The sequence below is a fragment of the Dermochelys coriacea genome, chromosome 5 (genome assembly GCF_009764565.3).
Source record: "Dermochelys coriacea isolate rDerCor1 chromosome 5, rDerCor1.pri.v4, whole genome shotgun sequence".
Lineage (NCBI taxonomy): Eukaryota > Metazoa > Chordata > Testudines > Dermochelyidae > Dermochelys > Dermochelys coriacea.
The window spans coordinates 120,589,701-120,613,938 of NC_050072.1; the positions used below are offsets into that span (position 1 = coordinate 120,589,701).

The window sequence follows — 24,238 nt, forward strand, 5'->3', positions numbered from 1 at the left end:
ATGTAATGTGTATAATTGTGGAGGAGACGGTCTGGATTATAATTAGATCCCATATCACCATAGATATGGAAGCAGAAGCTACAAGGTAGGTAGAGAAAGGTGGAAAGAAGTATATTTGGTACTACATGGAGAAACAGGAGAATAAAGTAGTGAGAGGAACATAACAAAACGAAAGATGCCATGAAGACCCAGAATTGGATAAAGGGACCAAGGGCTCTGCATCTAAGAAAAAGAGGTGTACTATGATTACATTAAAATGGTCTTGTGGTTAAGGGAGTAGATTGGATTCAGGAGATCTGGCTTTGATGCCTGGTTCTGTCCGAGCCTCCAGGTGTGATTTAGGGCAAACCACTTAATTTCTCTGTGCCTAATTTGTCATCTGTAAAATGGGGATGATAACGTTTCCTTCATCCAACCCTCAGTCTATTTGATCTGTTTTACTTGTAAGCTTTTTGAAACAAGGACTCTCTTTCACTTCTTGTACATACAGCATCTAGTACAATGGGGCCTTGATCTCAGGGCTCCCAGATCTAACAGACATGCTACTGTTAAGAGTAATGTATATGATTGGATAAAAACGGTGATGCCTTGATCACAGTCCTCCAGATCATCTACTTGTCTGTCTTTAACACCATAACATGAGCCCCTAGCTCTGAGACTTGCTGCTGCAGGATTTTCCCCCTCCAGTGTAGACATACCCACAGTGCTTAGAAAGCAGGGAAACATAATTATTTACAGATGGGGAAGCTGAATCACAGAAAGAGGGAGTGACTTTTCCAAGTCATGCGACAAGCCAAGAATAAAATCCAAGGGTCTTGTGAACCCCAATCTCTATCCATGGAGCCCCAGTGCCCTATCTATGAGGCCACAAAAATGTTAATAATTCAATGTGTTTCTTCTTATAAAGAAAGCTTTCTATGGTGACCTTCAGTAAAGAGAATTTGCAAAGAGGTAAAGGCCAGACAGGAAAATTTCTTCATCCACAACAGGCGGGTAATAGGTTAGTAAAATAATTTGAAAATTCTAGGGTCCCTTTGGCAGAAGATGGAGGAAGATCATTATTGTGAATAACACTTTATGAGCCAGTGGACTCAGATCCCAGGAGAAATGTATTATGGTCAGTGGAACTAGCATCAGAGGGCCCATGTTCTCTGGGTGGACTGTTATTGAGGGGAAACCAGGTAAAGAGGGAATACAGGGAGTTAGGCAGATGGGTTAACCTTTCTAGCACTGGTCATGTATCTGTGCCTCAGTTTCTCCACCCTGATGACGTTCCAGACACTGCTGAGCCACTGCGGTGCTTGTGGCCCTCCAGTCAAAAGCCAGAAGTTCACCCCTTCCATGCTAAACACAAAAGTCCAATGGAAACCAAAACACATAGTCTTTCAGCCCTCGCGGAACTCACTTCTTTGTCCCTGTTGATACAGGGTGCTTCCTTCCTAGGCTAAACAATATCTTCCCTTCCATGGCCTCTAGCTCCTTTTTAGCCTCTTTTCAGGCTTAGCAATTGACCACATTGATGTAGAGCCTGAGAAGGGAGACTTTCACCCTTACCACATGTTGCAGCTGGGCAGCTAATTAAGTGCAATCAGCACTACCAGGCCTCTTCCTTCTCTCGTCATCCCTGCTCTGGGTGATTCTCTGTTCTGCCCTTGTGCCCTTTCCAGGATAACCACAGCCATCTTCCTGGGAGCTCTCAGCCTTCTGCCTGCATCTCCGGCCAGACCAAAGCTAGGCCTGACCTGTACAAAGCAGCCTTTTCTAGCCTGAGGCACCAGCTTGACTTATACAGCCACAGTCCTTCTCCCTAAGACCATACCTTTCAAATCCTTCCACATGACCATATTTACCACATTCCCTCTGCCTTAAAGGCCCAACCCACCCAATGATGTCCAGGCTTGTGGCATCTGCTCTTTGTTACTGATGGTACAAGCTGCAAACCATCCAGCCAGGCCTGCTTCCCTTGCTGCCAGTGTGTGAAGTATGACTAACACACTACTCCCCACATTCACAGGGAAGCAGCTGCCCTCAGACAGCCTCAGGCATGGTAAGTGGAAAGGGGGAGCTCAATGTGTGTGGGGGTGAAGGACAGAAGGGGAACCCAAGCAGGAGGGGGCACCCCAGAGTGACAGGCAGTGTTGCCGCCTTTGTAGGAACTGTTTACTTGGTGCTGTCATGCCAATATCCCAATGAATGCTGCTCTTGCAGGGAGCTAGAACCCCCTCTCTCCTCCACACAGGGAGAACCCTCACCCTGTCCAATCACTAGTGCCATGAGCCTCTCAGCGCTGGCACCAAGACCTCCTGCCCATCTGCCTGTCCACTGCCAGCTTTGGGCTGGCATGTAGCCCCATGGGGCAGCTAAGGAGCTGCTGCTGCTGCCTGATAGTTGTGAAGCCTGGAAGGAAGGCAGTGGTGGGGAGGGGTTGAGTCTGGGCTAGTGGAGACACCAATCTCTTCCCCTAGCTCATCACCACCTGTGTCTCCATTCCCCAGAGGAAGGGGCAGGGCTTCCCCTGGGAGGGATCTTACTGCTTCGCTGCTCCTCACTGTAGCAAGAGTCAGTGATGCAGTCCTGGTTCGGGAGAGTGGGGAGTTGCAGTCTTGGTACAACCCCAATCTCTGTCTCTCATGCTGCAATTGGTATGGGGGAAGGGCCTCCACCGCAAAGCAGTCCCTGCTGGGTGGGGAGGGGGAGGGAACAGTTCAGAACCACAGTGTTGTGGCAAAAGCAAGCTTCTGTCTGTCCTTCCACAGCCCCCACCACCTATAATACTCCCTTGTGCACCCTGCATCTCTGTTGATGGGGAGCAGATCTGCTGAGTAAGAAGGGGACAGTTATACATAGTAGCTTTGAGAATCTTAAGTCACAAAGGAAGGAAGAAGCTGGGAGTTTAGTAGGAAAAACATTTCCAAGAATGAAAAGAGTGAAGATCCACAGACTCAGCCACCATTTATCACTTGCTCAGAGATGCACCAATAAGTTATGCAGAGGGCGACTTTCGACTTTCCGGGCTGTTATTGACTTGGAGGGTTTTTTTCCTGCCCCTGCACTCTGATCATTTACCTTCCTGGAGCAGTCAGTAATGCTCTAGTGCATAGGTGCTGGAAATAGGGCTGCTCCCGCATGCCCTGGCTTGAAGTGGTTTCCATCATACACAGGGTTTACAGTTTGGTTCAGTGGCTCCCAGCACCGCCACTATACAAATTGTTCCAGCACCTCTGCTCTAGGGTTTTTCTAGAGGATCCTACAAGATCTAGAGCATTTCAATGCATAAAAGTAATTGAGACTCCTTTTGCCAATATTCATGACTCTGCACGTATCCAAGTTAAATTTTGTTTATTTCTTTAACAGAACAGTGGAGAGTCACTAGTTGACAAAATCTGTCATTTTTAGGTGCCTTTACTTTTCTGATGGGGTTCTCACTGCATGTCTTCTTACTACAGGCCTCAGCTCTTGTCTGTCATCTTCCCGTGTACCCTGACTCGATAAACACAAGTGTACTCTGGGTTGCCCCAGTTACTCAGCACACTGAATTTTATGTAAACAAAAAATTTGGAAAGTTCACTCTGAAATTAAAAAAAGAAGTTAAGAGAAATCAAAACTCATGTTACTTTAAACAGTTTTCTTTAGTCCCAGTCCCATCTCTATATTAACCCTACTACTGGACCAAATTCAGCCCTGAGGTAAGAAGACAAAATTCCCATTGAAATTAATGGGAACTGTGCCAACTTATACCAGGGCTAAGCTTGTCTCAATTTATGTCAAATCAAACTCCAGAGCTTGGAAAGTGTTTAGCACCAACTATGGAAAGCTGAAATTCTCTGCTGAAATCAGCTGCAGTGCGAGCCTGGAGCAACAGGAAATTTCAACTACCGTGAGGTAAATCATTGCCTCTCCAGCTTTGTGTTCTTTCTTTCTTCCCTGACCCCCTTTACTCTACTGCTTTGTTCAAGCTGGTACTAATGAAAACTAAGTGTTTCAAAAACCCAGCTGCCTAGCTTCTTAAGCACTTTCCCTCCATTGCTTCTGGTACGAAAGGTTGGGGGACAGAAAAATGGCTGATTAAGGGAGAAAAGAAGAAGTAAGGAAGAACAGAGTCTAAGTTCAACTCTGATGTACACTGATGTGTTGCCTTTGAAGTTGGTGAAGATGCACCTGCTTGCTGAGTTTGGCCCTACAGATATTTTGCTCCCTACAAAGCCACTGTCTTCTGCAACTTAGAATGACTGTTGCGGGAGTGGGACTTTGCCAAAAGGGGAGAATTCAGGCAGGGGCCTCCCTTGAAACCAACTTTACACAGGAACTGAGGGTATCATCTCTCCCTTCCCACATCCTCCCACAATACAATTCTGTTCTCCCAAAACACCAGTTTAACCACTTTGGAATCTCCTCTCAGAGAGAGATTTCTACATCCTCTCCTTTCCAAGATCTGGTAGGCAAACCTGTATGCATACAGTGTCATCTGCCCCAATCTCACCATCCTTTAAAGTACCTTCAGTTGGAAAGTTTGAATGGTCTCTTTTCCTGAGTCATACATAAATGTTCCCAGCAGAGTTTCTTTCCCTGTTTCCTCATCCAGTCCCTAAAATCAGAGTGGGAAGACAGCTGGAAGGAATGACGATGTATTGGAATGTAAACATTCCGAGACCCCACCATGGCCGGATGAGCCCTGGCTGGCCTGGCCGAGCCACCCCGAGCCCCAGACCGCCTACCTGAGCTGCCCTGAGTCCTGGGTCACCGGCCCTGAGCTACCAGCTTGCCGGCCACGAGCTACCAGCCCGCCATCCTCCCCAAGTCCCCAGCCCACTGGCCACCCTGAGTCCTGGCCCACCGGCTTGCCACAGCCTGCCATCTGGCTCCAGCCGTCCTGGGCCCCAGCCAGCCAGAATCCCAGGCCCGTCCACCTGAGTCCCTGTCAGCTTCGGGGGAGAAGAGGAGTGAGGGCGAGAAGAGGAGCAGCGTGGGCAGGGCCACAGGGGAAAAGTGGGATGCAGGAGTGGGGTGCTGGGGCAGAGTATGGATGGGGCCACAGCCTGGGCGCCATTCCTGCAGTGGTGCTCCAAAGGCAGCAGACCAGCGGTGTGCCTCCAGAGGGAGGTGCACCACAACCTGTTTGGGGAGGCTTGGCTCCCCTGGCTTATTATACCCGCCACCCATGCTTGTAGCATGAGCCCCATGAGTGCAAGTCAGTTGACCCCAGACCCTGAGATTCGCTGTGGTCTTTTTTTTTTCAGTGTAGATGTACCCTACATCTCTGCTGCAGTTTCAAGTGAGCTGCCCTAAACCTATTGGATAGGGTTGCTGTGTGATGATGTTAAACAGCTGCTGCTTCCACTTAAGAGGTGGATGATGTTATTCTTCTGAATCCTTTACCAATAGCACAAGGTTGTTGTGAGTCTTAATTGGTTATTATTTGTAAAGCCACTTTGAGATACTCAGACAAAAAGTACTATAGAAATGAGCATTGTTAGTAGTGATAAAATTACCACCTAATCTGAAAAAATTCCTTAAACTTGTGCACAGTTGTGAAGAGAAAGGCCTGATATCCTGTAAACAGAACATACAAAGCAAGTCTCTTTTCTTGTATTTTCCCTCCATAAAATTCCAGTTTAAAAAGTTAAAGGCAGATACTTACACATACAGCAAAATCCTTTGGGGCGCTAGTTACATCTCCAGAGGGAGAGATTGCCTTAGAGATGTGCTGAAGTGTAACAGCGGTTGGATAAACTTTTTCAGGTAACTTAATTACTACCTGACCCTGAGATCCTTGAAAAGCCCAGCAGTTTCCAGGGTGAACATCTGGCTGGAAGCAGAAATCAACTCCAATTAACACTAATGGAGTAACACATCCCACATACATGTGTATTCAGTGACAAGCACAAAAATTAGTGCCTTCTGTTATTTGACTTTATGCTGGTAAATTAATACAGTTCTATCAAATCTACAAAAATGTAGATTTCCTTGTCTGTCTATCACCTAAACAGAGAGCTTTAATATTTTATGACATTGAGCTCATAGATCAAACCAGAGACTTACTTATTATTTATTATCGGGGAAAATTGCTTTTCCAATAACACTTGAACTTAGGCCATAGCACCATCAAAGTCAATAAAGTTAAATCAGGCCAGAGGTGTTTTCAGTCATTCAAAGCATGAGTCTAAAGATTAAAGATCACAGACAACAGAAGAGAACATGGTTTTCAGTGGTGTTAAGTACAAATGCCAGCAGGAAGTTGGGGCAAAGAAATAACATCCACATAAAAGGGATTTTTGTTGTCATACAGTAATTCTTCTACTACTGGGAGCAAATGGTTTCAATGAACTAAAGTGCTGTAACTAGCCCGAGTGTACCCAGGAACCCGGTGAAGAAGGCTATACCATATTCAGAGTGGTACACGTTGGAGGTTGCTCCCAGTGGGCCTGATTCACCATCATAAAAAAACCTCATGCTATAATGTTGGGCTTACAGGAAATTATTTGATTTCTTCACCCTTCTTGGAGGAAGAAAGGGAATCGCTACTATTACGTATTATTGATGATTTCTATTGCATTAGTGCCTAGACTCCCCAAGGGCAACCAGGGGCTCGTGGTGCTAAGACACTAAGAAATGTTGAGGGAGACATGGCCCTTGCCCTAAAGATCTTATAGTTTAAGGTCCAGTACCCACTGACGTTAATGGGAATCTTTCCAGTTACTTCAGAGGACACTAGATCAGTTGCGAAGGAGACAAGCAGCATATGAAGGAGAGAAAGACAATTAAAATGTCTTTAAAAAAATAGATTTTTTTATATGCATTAACTACATATTTATGCACTTCAGATCAGGCTCACAGGCCCTCATCCACAAAGGTACTTAGGTGCCTAAACCGCAGACTTAGGCACCTATGTCTTGGGTTTAAGTGCTTATGTTCCAGTTTTAGGCTTCACTGCGATCCAAAAAATTTCTGCCGAATCTTGTAGGTGCCTAACCTGACTTGGTGCCAAAGCCTTCTGGGTTAAAGTTCCACTGGCAACTATGTTTCTGCCTCTAAATATGTGCACTGCTGCCTCCCTCTAGGCCACCAGATACCTATCTCACATCAAAGCCTGAGCAAGAAAGAGAGAGTGAGAGAGAGTACAGTGCAGTGGTTAAGGCACCAGCTGGGAGGTGGGAGACCTGGGTCCAGTCCCCCACTTCAAGGACTCATTTATCCACAGCAGAACAGCTTCAACAGGAGAGACTGAGGAAGACCCATATCAGAATATCCCACAGCTCAGCGGTTAGAGCACTCTCGGGAGAAGATTCCTGTTCAAATTTCTTCTCCCCCTCCCCACAGAGGGGAGAATTTAACCTGGGTCTCCAACATCCCAGGTTAGTGCTCTAACCACTGGATTAAAAGTTATAAGGTGGGAACAACCTCCTCTGACCCTTTTATGTGGAGCAAGGTAGGCACCGAACTCATTCTCACAAGAAATGACTTGGGCACCTAAACCCTCTAACTCCAGGAGAGGGGTTCCCCTTGTGAATCACTAATTAGAATCAGGCACCTATCTCCAAGAGAGGGGAGGGGCTTAAGACACCCTCCTCTCATCAGCATCTCCCATTGACTAGCTTAGGAGATTCCCTGCCTAGCATGATGACTTTTGTGGATTGTTGTAAGTTGCCTATCTCTTTCTATTCATTGTATAGGAAACCTAGGTGCCTAACTCAGGCTTTGTGGTTCACAAAGTGTTGTTCCTGTGATTTTTTAGGCACCTAAAAGTTAGGTGCCATGGTACTGAGTGCTGCAACACCCAATTCCCTTTGTGGGTGTGGGTTTAAATGCAAGTTATCTATACCTGACTGCCCCTCAACCTTTCCTTAATTAGTTGGCTAACTAATTGTAGGTCCATCACTGAAGAACTGGTTCTTGAGAAGGTTTTGGAATGAGGACATTTGAAAGTAGTATAAGAGAATAGACAAAGTGGACAGATGTGCTCTACCTGTAAAATAGTATCTGGAGGATTTGCAGAAGAAAAGAACCATGAACTAAAACAACACCCCTCTGTTCTCCCAAGTTCATAACTCTTAGATGTTCTGCCTGTATCAATGGTGGCACCTGCAATTAAAATATGAATAGATTAACAAAGGCCAGACCCTATGACAAGCAGTGGATTACAAGGCATTTCTATTGTTACATATAGACCATCAGTCTATCCATCCTGTGTTCCTCACAGTGGTATCTGAGTTCGTAGGTGTCAAAGAAAAAGAGTGGCTACAATATCTTATGGCTGGATTTATGTCACAATATGATGTAGAGAACATCCAATAATGATCTCATATGTAGTTTAGCATGGTATAAATGATAAATCAATATCTAGAATGGGTTTATCTCACACTATTGTAAGGAAAATCAAGATCTCCCATTCACCTTTGGTGAAGTCAGTGCAGAGGAGAAGAATGTCTCAGATACTTTTTAAAAGTTCATAACAACATTACCAGAGACATCATGGTCTAGTGGTGAGGGGAGAGGACAGGGATTCTGCTGACTTGGGTTGTATCCCTGACTCTGCCACTGACTTCCTGTATGAACATAGGCAAGTCAACTTAGCACCTCTGTGTCTCAGTTTCCCCAGTTTGTTAAGGAGGAATAACTATACTTATCATTGTAAAGGTGCAATATAAGAGCAGAATGCTATTAGTATCCTTACCTATGGATTTCTGAGCCCAGTCAGGCATCTGGATATGGTCCTCATAAACCTTCTTAAATGCTACATTTATCATCTCTAGTACTTGCTGGAAAAAAAGAGAAGACATAAGGTAATGAAGGGAAAGATAGTTGCAAACAATATTAAGCACTCACAGGCACTTAAGGTGAAATACTCAGTGTCAATGAGAAAAATAACAATAAAACATACAACGGTAACTTCCATCTCAAATGAGTTTTCCCAGTAACTGTTGGAAGGATATAAACTCATTCAGCTACTGAGGTGGAGACCACGCAGTAAAGCTCTCCACTGCTGTGTCAGAGACCTGGGTTTGGTTTCCACATAATTCTATTGTTCTATAGGCCAGATGAATATGAGAGCAGCATGAGTACCATCCAGTCCCCAGAATGTGAGAAAGAGTATCTCACCACTCAGTAATGATCCAGCTAGCTAGATAAGAAGAGGCACTGATGGGGAGTCTTATATTCTCCTCCGCTAAAGTTGGTGGCTTAGTTAAAGGTGACTTTGAGAATAGGTGTCAAGGCTAAGGAATTGAAATGATCAAGTCTCCATGATGGGAAGAGAGGGTTAAGTTAAAAAACAAAAACTAGCCCTTAGTATTATAAGATGTGCTTATACAGTGTTTCCATCCAAGGAGTTCAAAGCACTTCATAAAGACAGGGAAGTATTAGCTCAGTTGTACAAATGGAACAATAAATGCATAAAAAGCTTAGGAGACATGCCCATGGTCACAAAGAAAGACAATGGTGGAGTCAGGGTGTGACAAGGTGATGGGCAAAGGGTTGCTGATTCAGCCTTCTGTCACACCAGCTCCATTTAGGGGAATAAATTAACACTGTCTGGAGGTAACCTGGACCTAATTGAGGAAGCAGAGACAGCTGTCACCTAATTAGCCTGGGGCTGTATAAAAGCCTCAGAGGGAAGAAGCCAGGGCCAGGGTGAAAGGGAAATAGCTCTTTCTCCCTTCCTGCAGACAGTGAAGGGCTAGTTGTATATGGTGAAATAGATGTGGGAACAAGTCTGTGAATAAATTGCATGAGTGGTTACTAACCACAGGGTCTCAGAGTGATTTTGTGAGGTGGAACTCAAGGGAGCCCTGTTGTTCTCTGCTGCACATGGGGGGCTTGTCTGGGATCCCATGCTAGAGCAAGTGTTTGGCAGTCTGGAGATGGAGGAGAACTTGCAATGGGTGGTCAAGCAGCAGGAGCTGGTGCAGAAAGCAATGCAGAGTTTTCAGCAAGTCCACCACCTAGAGAGACAGGCCTTGTTCACCTGGCAGGCAGAACAGCAGAAAAGCCTGCAGAGCTTCATTTGGGAGCAGGCTGGCATCCAATAGCAGCTCCTGCAGAAAGTGGTGAGCTGCATGGGAGGGGATGGCGTTCGGGCGCCGGGCTTAGGACTGTGTAAAATGGGCTTGACAGATGACCCCCAACGCCTTCCTAGGCACATTTGAGTGGGTAGCTGTGGGAGCTGGATGGGACAGGGCAACCTTGGCCCTGCAACTAGCTCCCTACCTAGCCAGTGAAGCCCAAGCAGCCTACAGGGCTCTAAGTGAAAAGCAGACCAGGAATTATGAAGCAGTAAAGGCAGCTGTCTGGATTGGGTGCGTCTGTCTATGGAGAAGTATGGCCAGAAGTTCTGGTTGGCGAGGGGAATGTGGCGGGGGTTTGCGGCCCTGGGCATTCTCCCAAAAGTTAATGGACTGGGCCACCTGCTGGCTGAGAGGCCAGACGCCCAGACAGTGGGGGAGATCCTGGACATGCTTGTCCTAGAGCAGTTTTTACAGGGCCTCCCTGAGAACATAAAGGTGTGGGTGAGTAGGCACCTACCGAATATGATAGAGGCGGCCATAAAGGTTACGGAGGAGTACGCAGAGGCAGACTTCCCCAGGAAGGAGAGATGGCCGTACAAGGAAGTGGAGATTGGGAGAAGGCCCAGGTAACCCTCCACCTGGGAAGGGCCCAGAGAACAAACGGGAGGATACCCAAGGGGCTCCCATGGGGTCCAGGTTGGTTGTCTGCTGGCAGTGCTGACAACCAAGACACAAAAAGGGGGATTCCCTGCACATGGATTGTGGGTGGTAGAGTTTTGTGGCTGGGCAAATGCTGGAGGGCAGGGGAAGGGGTGGGAGCCATCCACCATTCCAGTAATGGTGGGGAGGAAACCCCAAAAGGAGGCCTGGTGAATACAGCCTTGGTCTGCTCCCTGATACAAAGGAAGCTGGTGGGGTTGCACTGGTGGATTCCCAGTGCGAAGATTGACTTAGGCTATGTCTACTACGAAATTAGGTCAAATTTATAGAAGTCGGTTTTGTAGAAAGGTTTTTATACAATCGATTGTGAGTGTCCCCACACAAATGCTCTAAGTGCATTTAGGCGGTGGAGTGCGTCCACAGTACCGAGGCAACCGTCGACTTCCAGAGAGTTGCACTGTGGATAGCTATTCCACAGTTCCCACAGTCTCCGCTGCCCATTTGAATTCTGGGTAGAAATCCCAATGCTTGATGGGGCAAAAACATTGTCGCGGGTGGTTTTGGGTACATGTCGTCAGTTGCCCCTCCCTCCCTCAGTGAAAGCAACGGCAGACAATCGTTTCATGCCTTTTTTCCTGGGTTACCCGTGCAGACGCCATACTATGGCAAGCATAGAGCCCGCTCAGTTCACTGTCACTGTATGTCTCCTGGGTGCTGGCAGACGCGGTACTGCATTGCTACACAGCAGCAGCTCATTGCCTTTTGGCAGCAGACAGTGCAGTATGACTGGTAGTCATTGTTCCGTACTCCAGGGTGCTCTTTTAGCCGACCTCGGTGAGGTCAGTCAGGGGCGCCTGGGCAAACATGGGAGTGACTCAGCCAGGTCATTTCCCTTTTAAGTTTCGTCTCATGGCAATTCAGTCCTGCCAGCAGTGGTACTGCACCATCTCTAATGAGCAGCCAGGAGATGACGATGGCCAGCAGTCATACTGCACCGTCTTCTGCCGAGCACCCAGGAGATGACGATGGCTAGGAGTCATACTGCACTGTCTGCTGCCAGCAAGATGTATAAAGATAGATGAAGTGGATCAAAACAAGAAATAGATGAGATTTGTTTTGTATTCATATTTTCTCCCCCCTTCCTCCCTCCCTCCCTCTGTGAAATCAACAGCCTGCTAAACCCAGGGTTTTGAGTTCTACCCTTGAGGGGGCCATTCTGTTTCTCCTTGATGCAAAGCCACCTGCTTTGTTAATTTTAATTCCCTGTAAGCCAACTCTGTAAGCCATGTTGTCAGTCGCCCCTCCCTCCATCAGAGCAACGGCAGACAATCATTTTATGCCTTTTTTCAGCGCAGATGCCATAGCATGGAGCCCGCTCAGAACACCGTGGCAATTATGAGCACTATAAACTCCGCACATATTATCCAGCAGGATATGCAGAACCATAACCTGCAAGAAAAGTGAAACCAGGCGAGGAGGAGGCGACTGCAGCCCATTGACGAGAGTGATGAGGTTATAGTGGATGGCTTTGCTGCAATGGGATTCCCTAACTGTGGTGGGGCGACAGACAGAATCCATATCCCTATCTTGGGACTGGAGTACCAAGGTAGCGAGTACATAAACCGAAAGGGGTACTTTTCAATGGTGCTGCAAGCACTGGTGGATCACAAGGGATGTTTCACCAACATCAGTGTGGGATGGCCGGGACAGGTACATGACACTCGCATCTTCAGGAACACTGGTCTGTTTCAACAGCTGCAGCAAGGGACTTACTTTCCAGACCAGAAAATAACCATTGGGGATGTTGAAATGCCTATAGTTATCCTTGGGGACCCAGCCTACCCCTTAATGCCATGGCTCATGAAGCCATACACAGGAACCCTGGACAGTAGTCACGAGCTATTCAACTATAGGCTGAGCAAGTGCAGAATGGTGGTAGAATGTGCATTTGGGTGTCTAAAAGCATGCTGATGCAGTTTACTGAGTCGTTTAGATCTCAGCGAAACCAATATTCCCATTGTTATTACTGCTTGCTGTGTGCTCCACAATATCTGTGAGAGTAAGGGGGAGACATTTATGGAGGGGTGGAAGGTTGAGGCAAATTGCCTGGCCGCTGATTACACGCAACCAGACACCAGGGCGGTTAGAAGAGCACAGCAGGGCGTGGTGCGCATCAGGGAAGCTTTGAAAACCAGTTTCATGACTGGCTAGGCTACGGTGTGAAAGTTCTGTTTGTTTTTCATTGATGGAAACCTGCCTCAGGTTCACTCTACTTTCCTGTAAGCTAAGCACCCTCCTCTCCCCACTTCGATCACCGCTTGCAGAGGCAATAAAGTCATTGTTGCTTCACATTCATGCATTCTTTATTTATTCATCACGCAAATAGGGGGATAACTGCCAAGGTAGCCCGGGAGGGGTGGTGGAGGAGGGAAGGACAAGGCCACACATAACTTTAAAACTTACTGAATGCCAGCCTTCTGTTGCTTGGGCAATCCTCTGGGGTGGAGTGGCTGGGTGGCCGGAGGCCCCCCCCACCGCACTCTTGGGTGTCTGGGTGAGGAGGCTATGGAACTTGGAGAAGAGGGCGGTTGGTTACACAGGGGCTGTAGCGGCGGTCTGTGCTCCTTCTACCTTTCCTGCAGCTCAACCATATGCTGGAGCATATGAGTTTGATCCTCCAGCAGCCTGAGCATTGTCTCCTGCCTTCATTCAGCAAGCTGACGCCACCTACCCTCTTCAGCCCGCCACCTCTCCTTGCAGTCATATTGTGTTTTCCTGCACTCTGAGATTGTCTGCCTCCACGTTTTTTGCTGTGCTCTGTCAGTGTGGGAGGACAGCATGAGGTCAGAGAACATTTCATCACGAGTGCATTTTTTTTGCCTTCTAATCTTCGCTAGCCTCTGGGAAGAAGCATATGCAGGTGGTGGAGGGGATAAAAAAGGGAGAGTGGTAGTTAAAAAGACACATTTTATAGAACAATGGGTACACTCTTTCACGGTAAACTTTGCTGTTAACATTACATAGGACTGTGCTTTCATTATAGGTCGCATTTTGCCTCTTATTGAGGGTATGCCGGTTTGGTGTGAGAGATTACTCACGCAGGGCCGGGCAACAGAATTCAGCTTGCAGGCAGCCATGGTAAGCCACAGTCTTTTGGCTTCTTTAACCTTCATAACATGTGGGAATGGTTTCAAACAGCAGTGCCCTCATTTCCCATACAAAGTAGCCGTTGGGTTGGCCATTTAAAATGGGTTGGCAATTTAAAAGGCGGGGCTGCGGTTTCCGAGTTCACATGCAGCAGAAACCGAACTAACCCCCCACACGTTCCCTGGGATGATGGCTTCACCCCTCCCCCCACCGTGTGGCTAACAGCAGGGAAGATTTCTGTTCAGCCACAGGGAAACAGCCCAGCAGGAACAGGCACCTCTGAAAGTCTGCTTACTAAAACCAACTATTTCAACCAGGTTACCATGAATCATATCACTCTCCTGAGGGTAACACAGAGAGATAAAGAACGGATGTTGTTTGAATGCCAGCAAACACTGGGACCATACGCTGCAATGCTTTGTTCTGCGATGATTCCCGACTACATGCTACTGGCCTGGCGTGGTAAAGTGTCCTACCATGGAGGATGGAATAAGGCTGCCCTCCCCAGAAATCTTTTGCAAAGGCTTTGGGAGTACATCCGGGAGAACTTTATGGAGATGTCCCTGGAGGATTTCTGCTCCACTCCAGACATGTTAACAGTCTTTTCCAGGAGCTGTACTGGCTGCAAATATCAGGGCAAATTAATCATTAAACACACTTGCTTTTAAACTATGTATAATATTTACAAAGGTACACTCACCAGAGGTCCCTTCTCTGCCTTCAGGGTCCGGGAGCCCACCTTGGGTGGGTTTGGGGGGTACTGGCTCCAGGTCCAGGGTGATAAACAGATCCTGGCTGTTGGGGAAACCAGTTTCTCTGCTTCCTTGCTGTGAGCTATCTACAATCTCCTCCTCATCATCATCTTCCTCGCCCCCAAAACCTGCTTCTGTGTTGCCTCCCACTCCTTGGACGGAGTCAAAGCACAGGGTTGGGTAGTGGTCGCTGCAGCTCATCATAGAAGCAGCATGCCTCGGGCTCTGAACCGGAGCAGCTGTTTGACTCTCTGGTTTTTTGGTAGGCTTGCCTGAGCTCCTTAATTTTCATGTGGCACTGCTGCAGGTCCCTGTTATAGCCTCTGTCCTTCATGCCACTGGAGATTTTTTCAAATATTTCGGCATTTCGTCTTTTTGACCAGAGTTCTGCCAGCATGGATTCGTCTCCCCATTCAGCGATCAGATCCCATACCTCCCATTTGATCCATGTTGGAGCTCTTCAGCGATTCTGGGACTGCATGGTCTCCTCTGCTGATGGGCTCTGCATGGTGACCTGTGCAGGTGAGCTCACCAGGCTGGCCAAACAGGAAATGAGATTCAAAAGTTCGTGGGCCTTTTCCTGTATACCTGGCCAGTGCATCTAAGTTGAGAGCGCTGTCCAGAGCAGTCACAACTGAGCACTCTGGGATAGCTCCCGTAGGCCAATACCGTTGAATTGCGTCCACAGTACCCCAAATTCGACCCAGCAAGGCCGATTTCAGCGCTAAGCCCCTCATTGGGGGTGCAGTAAAGAAATAGATTTTGAGAGCCCTTTAAGTCAAAAAAAAGGGCTTCGTCGTGTGGACGGATGCAGGGTTAAATCGAGATAATGCTGCTAAACTCGACCTAAACTCATAGTGTAGACCAGGCCTTAGAATGAGTCCATGGGGATAGGAGGCAATACCCTATGGCCCAGGTGCCCCTCAAGGTTCGGGGCAGGTTTAAGTGGCAGTGGGTTGGGGTAGTAAAGGGTCTACCTTACACGGTAGTGGTGGTGGATATGGACTGGGACCCCTTCCCAGGAGGAAAGGTGGGCAGAGGGAGAAAGCCCAAGATAGGGAAAATGGGAGATCCAAGCAGAAAACCTCTAGACAACAGAGCCCAAGAAGGGCGAGGGAAGCTATGGGTGAGATGTCCACTCAGGGTTCTTGACCGGAGAGCAAGGCCCAGCGGAGGGCCTTAATAGCAGACCACCAAAGGAAGAGACCCAGGCCCTGCTGGACGAGCTTGGGGGACAGGAAGTCCTGAGTGTCCGGGAGATGGCCATGACCAACCCCAAACTCCTGATGGAAAGGAAGCGGGGGAAACCAGGGGAACACCTAGGGGGCTGTGAATGGTGCAAGGACCTGTGGGTTGTGGGGGAGCTGTGGGGCCGTCGACCCACCCCACAATGTAGTTTCTGTGGGTAGGGGATGGAGGAACCCCACACGGCAAATCCTGGGACTGACCCAAAAGAGGGACTCCTCTGTAGAGTCTCTCCCACCCCATTAGAAGGAGGAGAGGACGCAGAAAGGCAAACCTGGTGGTTGGAGAAAGGAAAGGAGGTGTGTGACAGGGTGCTGGGCAAAGGGTTGCTGATTCAGCCCTCTGTCACACCAGCTCCCACTTAGGGGAATAAATTAGAGCTGGCTGGAGGCAACCTGGTGCAAATTGGGGAAGCAGAGACAATTGCTACCTAATTAGCCTGGGGCTGTGTAAGAGCCTCAGTGGCAGGAAGCCAGGGGGGAGCAGAAAGAAAGGGAAAAGACAGGGAAGTAGCTCTTCCCTCCTGCCTGCAGACGATGAAGGGCCAACTGTATATGGTGAAACAACGGTGGGAACAAGTCTGTGAATAAACTGCACAAGTAGTTACTAATCCCAGGGTGACTTTGTAAATCTAGCAGAGGCAGGAGCCAAAGGGGGCCCTGCCGCGCTCAGCTACACAGGGATACAACTCAGCTTTCTTGACTCTTAGTTCAATGCCTTAATTACTACACTCACTGCCTCTGAAATTGTTTGCTATCCTGTAGTGTAAGAGATTCCTCTAGCTGCAGTTTGAGATCAACTGTTGAAGGACTTTGGGATTCCAGATTATCATTTCCAAGAACAAGTAGGAACCTAAACAATTTTACTGGTATAGTGCCACTCAAATGGTAATGTTAAACATTACACTTATGAGATATTTTGGTGAGAAATCCCATAATTACCAAAGTTCTAGCAGATACTGTCAGGGCACAGTAGTGAGAAAGCTCCATGAGGGAGATTTTCAGAAGTGGTCTGCACTGGCGCAACTGTTCCCAGCAAAGTCAATGGTAAATCTCTCACTGACTTCAATGGAAGCAGTGTCAGGCCAGCGCTGAGTGTTTTGAAAATCCCATCCCTAATGTTCAGTTCCATAGCAAGGACTAACAGGCCCTAATTGGCTCGGAAGAGTGTGACAGGAAGTAGAGGGAGGGAATGGGGAGAGCTACAGAAAAGTCTAATTATACAATTCCAGCCTCTTACATCTTTGTTCTCTCCTGGAATGTCGCTCTCCTCCAGGATTTCTTGAACGGAATGCAGGATGCCCTCCATCACACCGTTGATCTCTGCACGCAGATGCTGCATCTGCTCTTTAATGTGTTCAATTTCATGGATTTTTTCTTCCAATAAAGTGTGTGACTGCCTTGAAAACATGTAAAAACAGATATTAGACGCTATTCTGCATTCAGTGAAAACAGGAGACTGCAAATACACCCGTGCCTCTCTTTCCACTAGTCATATGGACAAACTTGCCCCATTCCCTCCATTTTGAGGAGAATGAGTTTTCATTGATACCAGATGTAATGCTGCTATAATGTGGGCAGGACCTCTGCTGCCTTCATGCACTTGGAGTGCTGTGGTTAACCTGAGACTGCATTCTTGAGGACATCACTGTATTCACTAGGGATTGAACCCAGGACCTTCAGCTGCAAAAGCAAGAGCCCCTGTACTGCTTCAGTAAAAGGAGTCACTCTATTAGCTGAGTAAGCCAGCTCTAATCCTCAAAGTGAACCAGCTACTAAGAAGACATAATCATACACATTTAGCCAGAGAGTTAGTGACACCTCCACTGAAGTAGGGAATACACTAATAGTCAAGAAATCCCTCTTACCACAGTGACTTCAGCTCTGTTTCATGTAGCTCTGTCATTTCCTGTAAGAGAAAGGCAAACAAATATACTAACCACTAGCACAGCCTCAGTGGAGACTTCTCAAGGTAGGCAGGGCAGATGTTCCTTCCTCTCTTTGGAGTCAGATACAATACGCCCAATGAATTGATACCAGTAATCCCAGTGCATATAGGGAGTCGCATCCTGCAGCCCCGACTTTTCCCTTATACTGGCAAAAGTCTTATTAACATTAATGGCCATTCTGCCTGTTTGATGAAAGTGCAAAGACTGCAGGAGCCTGCTACAGATGCTGTGGGTCGCAACTTTGTTTGGGAAGGCAGTTACTGAAGCTGCTTCTCATTTTGGCTCAGAAGAGTTTCCTTTCCTATCCCAAGAGACACTTACCTGTGATGCTAGCCCCTCTGCTAATCTCCTGGACGATAGTGAGCCAACACAGTAAATACCTGCTGCAAATCACACACACAACAGAGAATTATTTCACCAACATTTGTAATCACCACCAAGGCCAGGTTATCTACTTCCAAACCCACATGATAAGATGTTAGCTATGGAGAGCTGAAGTTGGGATGCCTACAGCTCTGAAAAGACTGTGTTCCAGCCTATCAGACTTATGCCAAGCCCCAGTGATCCACATACCCATGACATGATTATTGCAACTCAATATATCTAGAAATGATGCCACATCCTCTGAGAGCTCCAGGTGGTACAGAATACAGCAGCCAGTCACAACGCTGGTCACAATGAGCACATCTCCCCGATACACCTCTCTCTGAATTGTCTCTTCTGAACACAGTTCAGGTCTAGGTCTCTGTCCTGACATTCAGAGCTATCCCTGGGATTGGCCCTGGCTATCTGACATTGTCTTTCCTTTCACATGTGTGACCTCCCAGAATGTTCCTCCAGAACAATGCAATGTAATGTTGACCAATAATGGGAGGCGCCCAAGGAGGAGAGACAGAACTTTCAAAGGAGCTGGTTCTAGACTAGGGAACTCGCTCCCACAAGAGATATGAATGGCCAGAGTCCTCACCACATTCAGGACTAAATGTGGAACTCAGCCCTTCAACTTTGCTTTCCTCACAAGAAAGGAGTTCCTCACACAGAAAAAAAACCTCAGCATACTTTCCACCTACTCTGTCTCCCACAATCGAACCCACCCCCATTCCTCCCCCAAACCTATCAACTAACCAACCTATTTACTCCAGCAGGATGGCAAGGAAAAGAAAGGGTGATTGCAATTGTTATTTGGAAATACTGGGAGGTGCTTGGAGGTGTTGTTGGCCATGGAATTATCTAGGTAGATAGTGAAGAAAAACACACACACACACACAAAATAATAGAGTGAGCTCTAGTCATAAGAATCCCTAAATCAAAGCAATTAGATTAATTCAGTAAGCAGGCATTTTTGTTTCTAAACTGGAAGTTGAGATGAGACTGTTACATATTCCCAGAATTCCATGAATACTCACCATAAATTATTGGAACCAGCAATAACAGGACCTTGAAGAATCTCTTGCTGTTCTGCAAGGTGATTAGGTCTCTGAAGGAGACCAAGCACAGAGTTATCCCAGCATCTGCACATACCCATACAATCTTGTTCTGATATTGCATTTATTCAGGCGGGGCAAATCCTGTAACCCCCACTGCAGGCTTATAGCACCCATTTGGGAGCGGAACTGATGTGGTTAACGAGGGCTTAGTTGCCGAGAGCCTACATAGAGGTCCCTTTCTCCTGTGTTCTATAGAAGATTCTGCGTGCTCTAATCCAAAATGCAGCAGAATTGGGGATAGGGTAGGGATGAGGCAGAGAAGAAGCAAGATATGGCTGATGGATCTGTGACAAGCAAAACCACTGGTCAAACCATATCCATGGACTGTGAGGGAAGAAGCAACAGCCAGAAACTACTGCAGCCCTTAGGATTCAATAGCAGCCATGGACTCTGTACCCCAGGCCTCATAGCACTCTCCTCTGATTATCTTGTTTTTTCAGGCTGTTTTCAGGGACTGAGATTTTGGCCAATGGCAGGTCTAGATAGTGAGTTAGCAGAGGGGCTATTTGGTTTCATGAACAGCAGACACAGAACTGCACAGAACCTGTCCCAGTGACAATCTGAACAGTAGCCAATGTGAATCATGGACTCCTTGTTTCTAACTGGGCCCACAGGCCCATTAACTTGTATCCCAGTCTCTCTGGCCCAGTTTCCTATTGTGACTCCCAAATATCCATTTCCTCCCCAATACATCTTTCAGAAGAATTTTACTTTCACGCTTACTTTATGGAGATACAAGCCTTTATGACGGCTCTTGGGAGGGAAGCAAAGGCCATTATCAGAAGGCACGGGATGTTAAATACTGTTCCTGTGAAAATAAACCACAAAGCAGTTAGGGCTTGATCTGATGGCCATTAAAAAACGATGGGCATTTTTCCACTGATTTCAATGGGCTTTGGATCAGCCCCTTACTTTAAACTGCTTCCACATTCACGTCTTCATTAATCCACCAATGGGACATCACACAAAATGTACATTAGCACATACATACACCAGGATTTTCCTACATCATTACATTTGTTTACATCAGTGGTTCCAGTCTCAGGGTCGCATAGGTGTTTTCTGGGGACGGTGAGGGAAGCACAACTTTTTATGTGAAATAGGGAAAGTGACTTTAGCCTTTATTACTATTAATTATTATTATGTAGCCCCAAGTGTGTGCCATGCCCTTTACAGACAAATGTAAAGACAAGGTATCTGCCCAAAAGAGGCTGAAAATTTATCCTTCCAAATGTAAATTGCTGACTGAATTAGGTGAATTTAATTTACAGTACAGCATATTCTTTCATGGACCTATAGGAAGACCATATTTTAGAATATGTAAAAGAAACTATAGGTATGCAATATAGGCCAACAATTTAAAAAGTGATTAGGCTGCGGGGGACTGGCATAATCCTAACCCTAAAGTTGTTGCCTCATCTCTGCCTCCAGAGTGGAAATCAGGCTTTTCCAGTTTTCTGATTCTCACCAAAGTCAATACGGTTCTGCCCACTGATGCCAAGAACATTCCCTGACATTCTGGAATTGATTGGATTGAGTTTTCCAGTGTTGCTGTGTTACAGACAGGCAAATACACAGAAATGCCATGGAGGTGTGTAGGGCATCGCATCTTTGGACCAATAAAAAAAACAAACAAAATAAAAAATGCTCATCAACATTTCTTGCCAGTGAAATTACACGTCTGTAAGTTGCATCAATGCAATCCTTTGCAGGGCTTGAACTCCACTCTCCATGTCAGACTATCTGCCCTTGATGCAGTTTTTGCTTTTGAAAGCTTTCCTTATTCTTGCTACTGAGCATCAGGAATATATATTATAAGAAAAAAAGTTCCATCATACATACTTAGCACACTCTTTTGGGTTGGCAGAGATCCGCTGGATGATGAAGCATTGGTGTTGGTTTCAATTGCCAAGTAGGACATTCTGGTAAATACCTCACCTGTCAAAGAAACATCACGTCATTAGGCAGGCAACCTGTCCCAGCTTCCTTTCTATTTACCTCCAACCATTCAGGTGAAGTCTAAGTCCTGCTGCGATCTATAATTTGTTTTCTCTGTGTCTCCCCTTCCATCTGCTCTCCTCCTGTTCTCTTTCTGATGTAATTGGTGTGTAGATTTGACCAACAAAATGCCTTGAGACTGGACTGGCTGTTCTCACACTGGGCTGCACAGACTGCTCATAGCCTATAGAATAGCACTTGCTATCTGGAGAGAATTTGCTGGCCCTTAGTGCTGGTGCCTCCTTCACTGAAGAGCCTGGGCTAATGAAAAAAGAAAAGGAGTACTTGTGGCACCTTAGAGACTAACAAATTTATTAGAGCATAAGCTTTCGTGAGCTACAGCTCACTTCATCGGATGCTCTGTTTTTTCCACCAAATGCATCCGATGAAGTGAGCTGTAGCTCACGAAAGCTTATGCTCTAATAAATTTGTTAGTCTCTAAGGTGCCACAAGTACTCCTTTTCTTTTTGAGAATACAGACTAACACGGCTGCTACTCTGAAACCTGGGCTAATGAAGAAGCTGTAAAGGAGGAGATTAAAGTATAGCAGGCTTCTCTAGCAGCTGCTGCAGCCATAAGAGGAGATATGAAAGGAACCCATAAGCCAGTGTAAATTTAAGCATTAGAGAAAGTTTATTTCTATGCCAGGGCTTCAGTGGGAGCTGAGTCAAGACCCCATGCCTTCTGTTTGGCTCAGAGAGATATCATGGGCCCTTATTCTGTGTAGCTATCTGTTACCGTTGGCCTATGTGATTGGGCAGTGTTTTCTGGTTATGATTAAACAATATTTTATGTGCATGTTCATTCAATTAGCCTGAAGAAAAGCTAAAATGCACACAGGGAGTCCAGTCCTGTAAACCTTCTTGCCATGAACATCCTGACTTCCCACTTGCATGAGCAAGGGTTGCAGGATCAGGACCACCTATACTGTAGGGAGGAATTAAGCCTGCCAGGAGTGCCAGTGTTGTGAAATGTACGCCCGTTGAACTCTTGCCTTTCTGCCTGTATTGACAGTTTTTAAAAAACATGTGGTTTGCCAACCTTTTTCCATGGAAAGCAGGGAAAATAAAAACCTCCCGTTAGCACCAATTATAGTGTTTTACAGTTTCATTCCCAAAGGAGCCCAGAGTGCTTTACAAACAAAAACGAAGAATTGTTCTTTAGTTGGACTTACTCTCATCTGCCTGGCGCTTCTCAGTTGTTTTTGAAGACCCTTGGCTAGAAGCGGTGAGAGTTGATTTATCAGAGTTACTCCCAGGCATTGTCTGTGACAGTAAGTGCCTATTGAGAGAAAAAAGGGGGTTAATTACCCACCGTTTCCATTATTTAACGAGGCAAGGAGGAACAGCCAGATTTTTAGGCCACAGAGGAAACATCTGCAACAAAAAAACGGTACAGGAATGGTACCCCCACCCACTCTCACATGTCCCAGAATCACACTGCAGGTCTCCCAGATGGGAGTCTCAATGAACAGCATACCCCAGTTGTCCAGTTTAGAACTAGACATCCAAATTTTAACTCTCCCTTGGAAGAAAACTCCTTTAAACCTGCTTCTACAATACAAATATTATTATAGTTTCCCTAAATAAATCACCAGTACAGAAAACATGGCCGTGTTCTCCCATGGTCCGAAAAGAAAAAGATATAAATAGAATTCTTACAAATGATTATTGGAAAGAGAAGGCTGGAGAGAAAGTAGGTGCTAATTTTACGGTGAGCCATATCAATCTGTCTTAAGAATGTTGGGTCACCGTAGAAGCAAAGTATATATTTGCAAAGATTTTATCACCTGAAGTTGTGTCTGGTTGCCCAGCCAATTTTTAGTCATTAGACAGAAGACAGTCACCCAACTTTAGCTGCAACATCACAATCCCTTTGATTAATGGCTGCAGAATCAGGCTCTAAACTGGGATTGTCCCAAAAAATGTGGGTTTTGTGGGTCCCAAAAGCTGGTGATCATTGTATTAGTTTCTTGTTTATGCTGAGACCTCCCCAACTGAACGGTATTCATATGCATGGTGTTATTTAATTCACACTACACCAGAAAACCCCCCTAAACACCTCTATACCTATGTGTCTGGAACCCTGACATTGTCGACCCCCTTGAATTATCACTTGTGTCGCTATCAGTTTCGTTCTCTCGGGAGGCCCTTGGCAACAGTCTTGGACTTCTCTACAGATTATTTTTTCCATTCATTACGGTGAAAGTGGAGCAAGAACTGGATGAGTAAGTAAATCTACAGCACTCTTGGACTGGTATCTCAGACCCACAAAATCAATATGAGATTTAAGAAAACAACAACAAAGCCACACCTGATAAAGGCCAACAGCCAGTCAGTGACATCCCAGTAAATGGCCTGCAGTGAGTAAATAGGATGGCAGTTGTACTGGTGACATCATAACAGGCTAACCAGGATGACAGTTGCTGGCAATTGGCAGTTGCTGGCTGCTGGCTCAGAGTTAGGGGAGCAGTGTGACAGCGAGTAACCCTCTTGGTTTCACAAAAGGGCTGCAGCTGAACACACCCACATGTTAAATGTTATGTGGGCAAGAGACTTTACTGACAAGGCCATCTGATATACTTAGAGCTGTGTAACTACTTTTAAAGGGACACCAGCCAAGTGGGCTGGGCAGCCCTTAAAGAGACAGGCCTTTGATTTAGGCAGGGATCAGCTAAAATGACTTTCATCATATAGGGAGTTAGGATTAAGAAGCATTGTTTGACGAACTGGCAGTTGTGTAGGCCTGTGGAGGGGTGGAACTGAAGGGCCAGGGAAGGAAAGTGGCTGAACCTTAAGTGAGGTGGAGTAAGAAGCACCCTAACAAGTGACAGGGAGATAAGCACCTGGCTCACAACAACTCAGTGAGCCACACACTTTTCCCTGGTGGTTGCATCGTGTGCTCTAAAAAATCCTCTTTAATTTCAAAGATAATGTAAGTCTCTAGCACTTGGGCACAAAAACAACTTTCAGAATGAAAGCTGAGTGAAAACCGCTGCAA

The 24,238-nt window shown here is 46.4% G+C and overlaps 1 protein-coding gene across 1 annotated transcript; it reads right to left on the bottom strand.

Moving 5' to 3' along the window:
* Positions 1 to 3,449: 3,449 nt before the first annotated feature.
* Positions 3,450 to 23,330, bottom strand: LOC119856414 (SUN domain-containing protein 3-like). Its single transcript, XM_038403898.2, has 13 exons — positions 23,308 to 23,330; positions 22,413 to 22,519; positions 21,083 to 21,178; positions 19,964 to 20,048; positions 19,160 to 19,230; positions 18,075 to 18,136; positions 17,673 to 17,713; positions 17,045 to 17,204; positions 8,672 to 8,756; positions 7,964 to 8,079; positions 5,639 to 5,806; positions 4,496 to 4,585; positions 3,450 to 3,569 (listed from the first exon to the last, which is right to left on the bottom strand). Exons 1-13 carry the CDS (start codon positions 23,328 to 23,330, stop codon positions 3,450 to 3,452), a joined length of 1,224 nt encoding a protein of 407 aa, XP_038259826.2.
* Positions 23,331 to 24,238: the final 908 nt, after the last annotated feature.